We start from the raw sequence: 12,510 nt of genomic DNA on the forward strand, positions 1-12,510 counted from the left end.
TCCTTACAAAGTCCCCCATGATCTCTTCATGGCTTCAAGCCACCCAGGTGCCCCAACCACAGACTTCACCTTTTATGAATGTCCCCAATTCACTCTACTCCAACCAGGCTGCCCTGGCCTGATTGCCCTCCCCCGAATACTCCAGGCACACACTCTGACTTTGAGGCCCCTGCATTCCCTCTGACTAGATGTCTGCACACCTAACTTCCTCATAGGCTTCAAGTCTTTACTCAACTGAACCTTCCTACGGAGGCCAAACCGGATCTCCTATTTAAAACTACAACTTACCAGCTGTTTCCTCTGCTACTTCCAATCCTCCTGACCCGGTCTGATTATTTACAATTTTTCCTTTCCATTACATTTATCATCTCCTGACATATGATATAATCCATTGATTTTCAAGATTGTTTTAAATTTTATTTTCATTTTCTTCTAAGAGAGAGAGCAAGTGAGATAGCATCGAGAGGGAAAGAGAGCAAGAGAAAATCCTAAGAAGGCCCCAACCTCAGTGTGGAGCCCAATGTGGGGCTCAGTCTCATGACCCTGAGATGATCTGAGCCGAAATCAAGAGTTAAGTGATTAACACTTAAGTGACTAAGCCACCCAGGTGCCCCAACCACAGCCATTTTAAAGTCTTTTGTCATTTGCAGACAGTTGCTGTTTTACTCTGATGCTTTGGGGGGGGGGAAGTATTCCTGTCAAAGTGCTTCGTCTTCAAGGAAATGCAATAAAAAAATACTCTGACGGGTTTCTGATAACTAAGATCAGTTTGCCTCATGTGGGAGGGATAATAATAAACCTTAAAAAATTTTTTTTAACTTTTTATTCATTTTTGAGAGACAGAGACAGAGTACGAGCAGGGGAGGGGCAGAGAGAGAGAGAGAGAGAGAGAGAGAGAGAGAGAGAGAGAGAGACAGACAGACACAGAAGCTGAAGCAGGCTCCAGGCTCTGAGCTGTCAGCACAGAGCCCAATACGGGGCTCGAACTCATGAGCTGTGAGATCATGACCTGAGCAGAAGTCTGACGCTTAACTGACTGAGCCACCCAGGCGACCCAATAATAAACCCTTTAAGTGCTCTCCCAAGGCCACCTGCACAGCCTGAGACCTGTCCCTATTCTCCTTCCCCACCAGTAAAGTGAGCCCATTACATGGATGATGTAAAGACATGTAAGGATTTGCCTCAGCTGTGGGACACCTAGCAGGCTTTGCTGGAGCATTCGTTTTGTGCTGTTGTTTCTTAGTAATCTCTACACCCGACATGGGGTTCAAGGCCACAACCCCAAGAACAAGAGTCAAATGCTATCTGACTGAGCCAGCCAGGGGCCCCTGTTGGAGCATCTGTGAGAAAAAAAAAAAGATGAAGAGTGAAACCACGGAAAATTCAAGGCCCAGGCACTGCCATAACATTCTGGGAGTTGTCTGGTCAGGTGAGACTTGGGTTGTTCCACAAGCTGTGATTGGTAAGGTACAAGCGTATTCAATCCCTAAGAATGTGAAAGAGGTGCATGTCTTTGTAGGGATTTCGGAATTTGGAGGACTTTTGATCCCCACTTAGCACAGCGCCTCTGATCCTTATGCTCCCTGGGAAAGAGAGGGCACGTATGGGACGGGGCATCAGAGCAACAAACCATCTTTGAGAAAGCAAAAATACCAGTGAAGCGGATCAAAGCTCTGGGCATCTCCCAAGCAGGGCTGTCGCTGAGTTACATGGGTCTGTGACTCCAGAAGGTGTGGGCTGGCCACTGGGGCAGAGAAAAACATAGAAGGAGAAAGTACCCCTAGGTTCTTGGTCTCAGCTCTGAAAGGGGACAGAGACCCACGTACCCCCATAGAGGACCAGCTCCTGGCAGTGCACACAGCACTCCTCCGGGTAGAGCCTCTCACACAGCAGCCAGTAGGCTGGGCTCAGAGCGGCCTGGCTGGTGATTATCATGAGCCCTGGCCGTCCACTCTTTGCACTGATGGCTCTGACAGTGCACAGGATGGATGACCGTGAATGAGCCTGTGGGGTCAGGCTACGTAGAAAGACATCTGGGGGCATCTGCAAGAGCCTGAGGCAGTCCTCACTGTTCCCCATGTCTCAGCTCATGAGGCGTTGACATCCCCTGGCAATTAGGAAGCTGATGCCCTAACTCGGTAAGAACCCCATCTGCTGACTCTTCAGTAGATGCAGCAGATTGGGTGCACAGAAGGAGTGGCCACCACATGGCCCGGTAAGGTGGCGTGTTGGCAAGGATGTCAGGTTGCCCTTGAAGTTCTGTGACATGGTTAATGCAGTAGAAGCACGTCCTGCCTGTTTTCAATAATGCCCAAGGCAACTACCAAAATAATCTGGGGCCATCCAGCAGAGTTCCCAGCTGATGAGGGATCAACAAACTGGTTATATGGGCCCCCTCCTTCTGCGGGAGGGCTCCGAAGATGCCTTGGCTTGTGTGGACACTGCGTGTGGCCTAAGCCAAGCTTTCCCCTGGAGCCATGCCAACCAAGCTGCCACCCTTAGGGGAGAAAAACTAACGACCATGGGTAGATACCCTCATCAACTAGACAACCATTGGGGGTCACATTTCAAAAGTTGTGACTTGGAAGACTGGGCAATAGAACATGACATTGAACAGCGGTTCTGTCTCCCCTATGACACACAGGCGGCAGGGTTGGTAGAGAGAAACAATGGAATATTAAAAGAAGATCAAATTACTAATGATGGTCAGGTGGATTAAAGTTCTGTCCCAGTCTTAATACACTCAAATGGTCAACCAGTAGGGCCTTTTGTCCCATATGGCGGACCAGAGACCCCATGGAGGCACACAACACTGTAAAGGTATGGAAGCCATTACGCAACTCTTACCATGTATGAATGTGCTATGCTGCCGAGAACACCAAGCCCCGTCACACCTGGGGAAGGAGTTATCTACTGGAATGGGATGTCCCACCAGGATGGACGAATTACTTGGGACTGCTGGGTGATGGGGGAGTACTCAGTCTCCAATGGGATCTGCTCTCAAGATCTATTGAAACGTACCCTCTCTGATGGAACATGCACCATCAAAAGAAGAGAGAAGGGAGGGGTCCTGGTCTGGACTATCTCACCCCAAGTTCATCTCCTCCCCTCTGGCAGTGCTGCCTTCCCTGGCCAGCGCTTATGGTAGGTACAACCAGGTTACGTTTCTAAAGTTGCCAACCTCCCTCTCCTCAAGGCCAGGTGGGAATGTTCTGTCTTTGCCTGATATGATCACTTGGCCACCATCTTTGATCCCTCCATAGTCCTGTTGGGAACACATAGAGAAGCCCTTATTAAAGTGACCTATCAAGTCTTAAATAATAACCAACAAAGCCTGTCCTTACCAAACACTGAAATGACTACATTATTCGGGCAGAATGTTGTGTGTTCATACCTGATGAGTCTGCTAAGGTGTCATCTTTATTTTTTTAAATGTTTATTTTTGAGAGAGAGAGTAGGAGCAGGGGTGGAGCAGAGAGAGAGGGAGACACAGAATCTGAAGCAGGCTCCAGGCTCCAAGCTGTCAGCACAGAGCCCGACACACAGATCAAACTCACAAACTGCGAGATCATGACCCGAGCTGAACGAAGTTGGATGCTTAACCGACTGACCACCTAGGCGCCCCGAAGGTGTCATCTTTACTAAATCACATGACACAAGTGAACACCCTGAATGATCCGACTTCCAGCTTAGGGGACTTGGTAAATCAGGGATTCAGCTTATAGACTCCTGTAGAAAAATTTGTCACTGATTTGGGGGAGTCATCGTGTTCATCTGTGATTTCCCTTGCATGTACCTGTATTGTTGCTGTGTCATCTGCCTCCAGTGCACCAGATAACTGCCACAGGAGCCACCCCACGCTAGTGAGATCCCTTGCTGACCACTCGGCGTCCATTGTGAAAGAGTGGGGCTTGCGAGATTGTAAGAACTCGTCACGAGGAGTGGAGTGTCGGGGAAAGTCATCAACGAGATGTGACCGCCGTTGCCTGTGAGCTGGCCCCGGCACAATCAGAGGCTCCTCACTTCCTTCCCTCGTGCTTGGAATGTGGGTTCTGTTTGTCTTCCCACTCCCAGAGGCTGCTCCGAGGACAAAGCCTTGAGACGGTGTTGTGGTTTTGAAAAGACCCGCATGGCAGACGTCACCAAGCCCAGGTAAGGCCCCTTATAAACTTTTGAAGATGTGGCAAGTAGTTGCAAGGATCCGTTTGTCTTGCTGCCACCCAAGACAAGCCTTGTGTGCAAGTTCCCTTTGCTCACGAAACCTGCCACCTACCAGCCCAGGGTGGCTGGCCTCTCTTCTCATCTTTCCCTGCCTTCTGAACGCACGGGCTGGTTTCTGATTTCACCTGGGAAGCTCCCTTGGTGACTGCAAACCAACAAATACATTCCATGGAGTCAGGAATTGATGGCTTTGTTCAGTGATATGCCCTTAGAGCAGTGCTTGGCTCACAGAGTAGAGAGTCTTTTTAATTTTCATTTTTTGGTCAGTATTTAAAAAATAGGGAACCGAAGAAAAACCATCCTGGAGTTGGCTCAGGAATAACTGGAAATAAAATACCACAAGGGTTAGTCTTTCTCACTCTTTGCCCTCCTAAATTCTACTCTTTTTTCTTTTTCTTTTTTTTTTTTTTGAGAGAGAGCAAGAGTGAGGGAGGGGCAGAGGGAGAGAGAGAAAATCCCAAGCAGGCGCTGCACCGTCAGGGCAGAGCCCAACATAGGGCTCAATCTCATGAACCTCAAGATCAGGAGCTGAGCCGAAATCAAGAGTCGGACGCTTCACCAAATGAGCCACCCAGGCACCCCTCCTGGATCCTATTCTTCATTGGCTGTTTGACCTTAAACAAGTCACTTAACCTCTGTTCCAGCACTAATAGAACTTTGTAGAATGATAGGCACATTCTAGGTCTGCCTCATCCAACATGGTGGCCACGAGCCCCACACAGCTACTGAGTATTTGAAACGTGGCTAGTGCAACTGAGTAAGTGAACTTTATTTAATTTTAAATTTTAATTCATTAAGTAGCCACAGGACGTCTAGGTGGCTCGGTCAGTTAAGCGTCTGACTCTTGATTTTTGGCTCAGGCCACGATCTCATGGTTTGTGAGATCGAGCCCCCTGTAGGACTCTGTGCTGACAGTGTGGAGCCTGCTTGGGATCCTCTCTCTCCCTCTCTGCCCCTCCCCCAACCCACCCTCTCTCTCTCTCAAAATAAACAAACATGTACAAAATAAACTTATGTAGGCACAGGTGGCTAGTGGCTACACCATTGGACAGTGTAGGTTTGTTTTCTCATCTGAGGATGAGGTCATGTGTATGTGGAGCACCCAGCTGGCAAGGACAGGCACCCCGTGCGTGCTGCCCCCAGCCCCTGCCCCACGCTGCCGGGACAGACCGCAAGTAAGGAACCTGACCGGACCAAAGGCACAGCCCACAGACTATGTGGGTAGGGGGACCAGAGTACGTGTTTAAGGGCAGGCTTGGAGAGACGACACCCACAAGGACCCTATGAAGTGGAAGAACTCAAAGATGGCCCCTCAGTACATTTTCCATACGTGGATTCGAAGGATCCCATCGCTGATGCTTTCAAACTGCTCAGAAAAGCCTTGGAAGTCCTCAGCGGTGCTTTGGGGTTGGTGGAGAGCCTTGAACATGCACTTCTTTCCTACTCTGCACTGGGCTGTGAAAAGCAGTCAGGTTAGGTTTCTTCTGTTAGAGTTTGAAATTCACCGAGATCCCCTGGAGGCACACTTTGAAAATAGTGTCCATAAATGTGAAACATAAGCACCCTGCACAGGAGACGGGATGCAGCGCAGTTAAATCAGTGCAAAAGGCCATAAAACTGTAGCGTCCCAGGCCGAGTTCTGAAAACCCAAATATCTCATGGTTCTCTGGAGCTCAAATCTTTTTAGATTTAAAGGCACAGAGTCCTGGACTTTTCATTCATCCAGATTTAATAACAAACATCAAAGCCTGATTTTTTAAAAAAATTCTGATACACTCGACTACCATAAATGCTCTGCAGAATGGCACGAATTAAAGATCAAACGTGTACATATATCAGAGACCGGACTTGAAAAACCAGAAATTGCTCTAATTACATTAGTGAGGATAGCCAACACTCAATGGTGGTTGTGAGAAAAGAAAAACAGGAAAGAAAGAACAGAGATGTTCCAAGACCATCTTCGAAGACCAACCCCAAGGACTTGATGGGAACCTTCCTGGAGTGATGTAAAAGCCCCCTTAGCCCTTGTGGTCCTCCACTGGAGGAGAGGGAGCGGCTGGGGGTACCGTAGGGCCCGCCCTGCTAGAACGGACTTGTTCCAAATCCGGATTGGAAATCATCTCCCTGGCTTCATCACTTTTCTCGGTAAATCTTTCTTCTCTGGGAGGAAAGGCACACTGAATGTTATTTAAACACATAGGATTTTTTAAGAGAAGAGAAGAGAAAAGAAAAGAGAAAAGAAAAGAAAAAAGAAAAGAAAAAGAAACCTCCAGACCCCAGCACCTAAAGAGAACCACTCCACATTCTAAAGGACATCCTTCCTGACTCCTTTGCCCAGGCTGACGGAACCATCCATCCTGGCAAGAGGGAGACGCCCTCTACGCTTTCATTGTGAGTCAGGTCTTCTCAGAGCGCAGCGGTGCTGGCTTCTCCCCTTGCACCCCAGCTTTCTGTCATCGCGGCCGAGGGCTCTGCGTCCCAGCTGTTCTCTGGCCAGCCCAGACAGTTTCACTTCGCCTCTCCTAACTTCCCCCCTGCACTCCCCCAAGCCTGCCTTCTGCTGGGGTATACACCAGGGTGTTCCCATTCTCCCCCGGCTGGGCAAACCCTGCCCTCAAGAGAGTAGGACTAGGCCTGTCGAGGGCTTAAAGATTCAGAGTCAACTGTTCCCTGAACGCCTACTCTGTTCCAGGAACTTGGGGCTAGAAACTAATGATCTGCAGATTCTCGGCCACACCACCCAGTAAGCCTGTCCGCTGAAAAGCCTGAGACACAAAAGGACAGACCCGGGTCACACGGCTAGGAAAAGGCAGAACTGGAATCCGGACTCAGATCTCCCCACCACACATCCCCTGCCGCATCCCCCAGTCAGACCTGATCCCTAATGTTGCTGATGGAGGAAGTAAACGGGGAGGGGGGCTAGGAGAGGCTTCAGAGGTGTGGAATCTCTTCCTTTCTCAGTAGGTGCGAGAGCACAGTGACCACAGCCCCTGGGAACCAAGGCCCGTGCTCGCGGAATAAACCAGTGGGGTCAAATTTGCCACGTACCCTTGTCAGTATAGGTTTCTGACACCCCATATACGTGAAGAAATTATATATGATATTTTTAATCAATATCTTACATCCCCCAAAACTCTAAGGTCAAGAGGCACTATGAATAATATTGGACGGAGGTATTTCCAATCAGCAAGCTTTGCCAATTTTCGCTGTTTATGCACATTTGCATGATTAGAAATGACTTCAATCAGGTTTCTTGGCAGAAATGCCGTTAGGCTGCTTGTCCCTTTGGAGGGTTACATTCATTAAGAGCAGATAACACACCGTGTAAATCCACTTAACCCACACACGTTGTTTGCAACATACTGGCATTTGCTGCAAGTGAGCAAAGAAGCGCCAGGACTTCCCCCAGCGTGTGGCTCCCACCCCTCCCCCGGGAAGGTCTCCTGATGGACCCATGACCACTGGGCATTCAGCAGAGGGTGCTGTCCATCCCCCAAACATCAGTTTCAATAGAGCTTCGCTTTCATGTACATGGGAGTCCTAATAGTTCTTTATACACCTTCATAGAGCAGCTGTCTTGGGCCAGAGACCAGACCAGAGACAGGACGGGACACCCTACAGAGGCTGTCACGGGCTCGTCAGAGTTTGCAAAGGAAAATGCAAGTTGCCCAGTTAAGTTTGAATTTTTGGATAAACAACGACCGCTAAACACCATCAGGGGAAGGGGTCAGGCAGTGGGTCCAGAATTCCCACACGCCCCACAGGGGCTGGCTGCCCCGCGGTGTCAGCGCCTCTTCTAAGGGCTGGCCAGCACAGTCCCGGGCACCAGGCGCACGGTGGCGGAGGGGAGAAGAAGGACCTGCCTGCAGGGAGCTTATGGCCTGGCTGGGAATGCGGACAAGTTTTGGAGGGGGGGCGGGGTCCGTGAAAGACCAGGTTAGTCTGTTTCCCACGGTGGGTGACAAAGCGGTGTCTCAGCCACACCTGCCCCGAAGCAGCGGATGAAGGCAGTTGAACGCCCGAAAAGCAATGTTTCCTGCAGTTTCAGGGGTCCCGGTGGGGATCAGCATTTATGCTCCGCCCCCCCCCCACCCCCCACCCCCCACCGAGCCAGAGCGCTCTCAAGTACCTGGGGGCCACGGTGACCCTGCGCCTGCTCACCTCGGAGCCTAGGTCTCCTCCGTAAAGTAGGTTATTGTCGTGGTCTGTCGTGCTTTTCCGAGCCATGGCCTTGCACTCAGAGGACTCCAGGAATTTAGATTCACCGCCCCGACGAACCTAAGATACAAGCGCCAGTACATGTACTGCACGGGTCACACGTGGGTCCAGCACCTTTGCTGCCACCCCACCCCCACCCCCCTCCCCCTCCCCCAGCCCCGCCTGTCGGGAGGCAGATAGCGCTTCAAAATCCAGAGCAGTCGCGCTGACCCCTAGGTGAAAGCTGAGGTGAAAGAGAGGTGGACGGTGTATCCCCAGGTAGCGCAGCTGGGCCCTGTCCCGTTCTGCCTCCCCTGTAACAGGTGCAACGCCCACGGAGCCCCTCTGCCCCCCCCCCCCCCCCCCCCCCGCGCTGTTTGGCATCACTGACCCACGCGGAGCTTCCTTCCCAGAGTGCTTACCTTCTAGAGAACAGGAAAGGAACAGGGACAAAGCAGGGGCGGACCAGATACTTAGATATGCACGTGGCATAGACCCTGGGGGCTTGAGAGTGAGGACAAAGGTAACAGCGGCCGCCCACTTAGTGCCGGGCCCCCCCCTTGGATGTCCTTTTATGTTATCTTATTTGCTAACCACAGTAACTGTGCCAAGTGCTGTGATCCCCGTGGAATGAATGGGAAAACTGAGCAGTAGAGAAATTCGGTAGCTTCCCCAGGGGCACAGAGCCAGAATCTGAGCCTCTGCCCGGCCGGCTTCAAGGACCCCACTGCAGAGCCAAGGAACCCCCCAAGTTCTGCTCCAGCGACAAGCCGTCTCACAGGAACAGGAGAGGAGTCTCCATTCCTGGAGCCGTCGCACTCTCTAGGTGACACTCTGGTTCCTCCAGGGTGAATTGCGATGACCTGAGCTCAGCGGCCCGATCTGGCTGGAGAAGTTCGTTCCTAGGAGGATGCCAACTGAGTTACCTTCTGATCCCAGATCAGCTCAGCGTGTGACCCCGTCCGCACTTCAGCTCATGGTCTTTGAAGAAATGCCCTTGTTACAGACTCTGTACCCACACGTCTACTACACCCCACGTCCGCAGAGAAGGAAAAGACCAAAACGCCACTGCCGTCGGCTCGCTTCTTCCGGTCTTTTATCCCCCGGTAGTCAGGCTCTCTCGGGAACTGGGCTTCATGGGGTTGATTTGCCCTTAGAAGGTAGCAGCTGACCCAAATTTTCCCTGCAGAAGTGTCCTTGATGAGGAATCCTCACAGATGTTGCAGGAGGAGGTGAGTCTTGAGTGCAGAGCAGGGAAGGGCAGTCTGCCGCCTGGGCCACCAGGAAGGGCTGCCCCAGACGCCCGTAAATGTGACATCTGACCTGTGATCTAATGACTCCGTTTTCAAAAGCTAATTCCTGCGCACCCCCCTCCCAGCAGTCACTGCGCCCACCCTTCCTGAGGATCCTGGCACTTCCACTGACGTGGCAGGTGCTCTGGCTTTGGAACGGAAGTTGATTTCACGGACTCCCACTTTTGAGCTGAGTGATTTTGGGCAAGTGATTTCACCTCCATGAGCCCAGGTTTTCTTACCTGTAAAAGGGGAGGGACACTCTCCTAGAGCAGGAGTGAGGGTTGAGAAAATATTTGCAAAAATGCCTCGTTTTTACCTGTTCTTTTTTATTTAAAATTATTTAAAGATAGGGGCGCCTGGGTGGCTCAGTCGGTTAAGCCTCTGACTTCATTTCGGCTCAGGTCATGATCTCACAGTTCATGAGATCGAGCCCCACCTCAGGCTCTGTGCTGAGAGTGCAGAGCCTGCTTGGGATTCTCTGTCTCCCTCTCTCTGCCCCTCCCCTGCTCGCACTCTCTAAATAAATAAACTTTAAAAAAATATTTAAATAGATGCATTTAGCCCCGGGATGAATATATGTGTATACATATATTCCCCCTCATATAATGTCATGAATGTAAGGCTTTTCCTCACAAATATGCGTTTTGAAAGCGGGAGCACTTTTTTTCCCTTCCCTCCCATCCCAGGGCTTGGCAGAGTGCTGAGATCCTCGTGGGAGCCCGACAAGGACTTAAATTGAGTCAGAATCTGTGATAGCATTGTGTTCCGGTTTTCTGGAGCCATAGGGTCACCAAAGTCTCTCGAGTGTGAGCGGTGTGCAAAATGTAAACAACTATCTTCATCGTGTTCGAATACGTCAGAAGCAATCATTGCATGTCGACTTTAGAAGGGACACAGGGACGGTATGGATTTCTTAAAAGGGTCTGTTTTGTGTTGCTTTGCTGCTGTTTTGACACAATGGCTTTAGAGAACAACATCTGAGCTTTAGGTAGGGACCCTTGGGAAGTGTGATGTCATTCAGGTACATCTAAAGCGATGAGCTGCGACACAAAGCCAGTCCCTACTTCCTACGCTAGGCATCCTTTAGGATGGTCTGTACTTATCTAAGACATGTTTCTGAATCGAGACATCTGAACACGAAGTTTACAGTCCAGATAGGTAAGAAGAAGGCCTGGTAATATTAAAGCAAGAGGGTTTTTTCTCTACACTGACCAAAATAGGAGGAAGCCGCTGCTCGTAAAGCTGGTGTTCAAAACACCATCAGCCTGGCATCAAAGTTTATAAATGTCACAACTATGTTTTTCCACTTACAAAACACATACGTGGGTAAAATAAAATGAGAACACGTATTCTGTAGAAAAACCGGACGACTTTACAACTACCAACATGATTCTTCTTTTAAATGTTTATTTATTTACTTAGAGAGGCATGGGAACGAGCGGGGGAGGCGCAGAGAGAGAGGGAGACAGAGAATCCCAAGCAGGCTCCAGGCTCTGAGCTGTCAGCACAGAGCCCTACGTGGGGCTCGAACCCATGAACTGTCAGATCATGACCTGAGCCAAAGTCAGACGCTTAACTGACTGAGCCACCTGGCGCCCTCGGACTAGTCTTGCTTTAAAGTCATGACTGCAGACTTCAAGTGGGTGCTTATCCCAAGCCTAGAAATCTCTCATCTCTCCTCAAACCTTCAACACTTCCTCCCAACTCTCAGCGTGGAAAACTGAAGCCATGGTAAGAACTCGCGGAGCACGTCTACCCATATTCTTGTCTCCTTTCCCCCCGACCACAGGAGAACCACTGGCGCCCTGAGTCACCTTGCACTCGGCACCGGATCCTGTCCTCTCGCACCCACTCCAGCCTCTGCTCGGCAGTCCTTCCCTCCAGAACGCCAGCTCATCCCTCCCTGTTGGCTCGTTCCCATCAGCGTACAGACATGTTGTTTCTGTTGAAACCCCCTCTTGCACCCACTGTTTCCCACCACAACGCAAATAAGCAAACATTTCTTGGAAAAGAGTTGTCTGTATTCGTTGCCTCCAGTTCCTTTCCTTCTGTTCTCCATCAAATCCACGCCAGTGGCATTTGAAACCATAGAGGACTCCCTCCTTCCTGAGACGCTTCCTTCCTTGACTTCCAGGACATCACACTTCCCCTGCTCTGACCTCACTGGTTGCTTCCTCAGTTCCTTTTGCTTGTTTCTTCTCATCTCCCTACACTCTTTTAACATTAGCACATCCTAGGCTCAGTCCTCAAATTCCTTCGCTTCTCTATGCCCACTTCCCTGTTGATCTCATTTAGTTGCATCATTTAAATACCATCTGATGGTATTTAAATACCATGGACGATGACATCCATCTTTCTGTCTCTCAGGTTCCGCTCTGTCCCCTGGACTCGAGACTAATAATACATCTGCTTACTTGACATCTCCATTTAACTAATAAACATTTAAGCGCAACACGTCCAAGAACCGAACTCTAAACTCCTTCAAAAGTGTTCCACCACCTCCCCCATTTCTCTGAAGGGCAGCCCCATCCTTTCAGCTGCTTGAGCCTCAAATCTAGTAGTCATCTTTGCCTTCTCTCTCTCTCTCTAATTCACATTTAAGCCATCAGCAGATGGACAGCTATGCTCTTTAAGCTGTACCCAGAATCCAGGCCCTTCTCACCACCTTCCCTGTGACCCCCCTGGCCCACAGCTCATCATCATCTTTGGCAGGAGAATTGCATTGCTTCCTACTGGCCTGCCTTTTGGATCCTTGTCCCTCCGTCAGTCTGTCCCCAACCCACAGCCAGAGTGATCC

General features: G+C 50.2%; 1 protein-coding gene across 1 annotated transcript; it reads right to left on the bottom strand.

The window, feature by feature from the left end:
• Positions 1-6,239: 6,239 nt before the first annotated feature.
• On the bottom strand, positions 6,240-8,533 carry MYOCOS (myocilin opposite strand). Its single transcript, XM_086693466.1, has 2 exons — positions 8,351-8,533; positions 6,240-6,381 (listed from the first exon to the last, which is right to left on the bottom strand). The coding sequence occupies exons 1-2, from the start codon at positions 8,446-8,448 to the stop codon at positions 6,240-6,242; spliced, it is 240 nt and encodes a 79-aa protein (XP_086549592.1). The 5' UTR covers positions 8,449-8,533.
• Positions 8,534-12,510: the final 3,977 nt, after the last annotated feature.

This window comes from Puma concolor, chromosome E4 (assembly GCF_028749965.1).
Source record: "Puma concolor isolate L17-30 chromosome E4, mPumCon1.1.hap2, whole genome shotgun sequence".
Classification (NCBI taxonomy): Eukaryota; Metazoa; Chordata; class Mammalia; order Carnivora; family Felidae; genus Puma; species Puma concolor.

Coding starts and splice junctions, on each gene's coding strand:
- MYOCOS (XM_086693466.1), bottom strand. CDS start 8,448: ATGGCTCGGAAAAGCACGACAGACCACGACAATAACCTACTTTACGGA. Junction 6,382..8,350: donor AGGGTCACCGTGGCCCCCAG/GTACTTGAGAGC, acceptor CTTTCCTCCCAG/AGAAGAAAGATTTACCGAGA.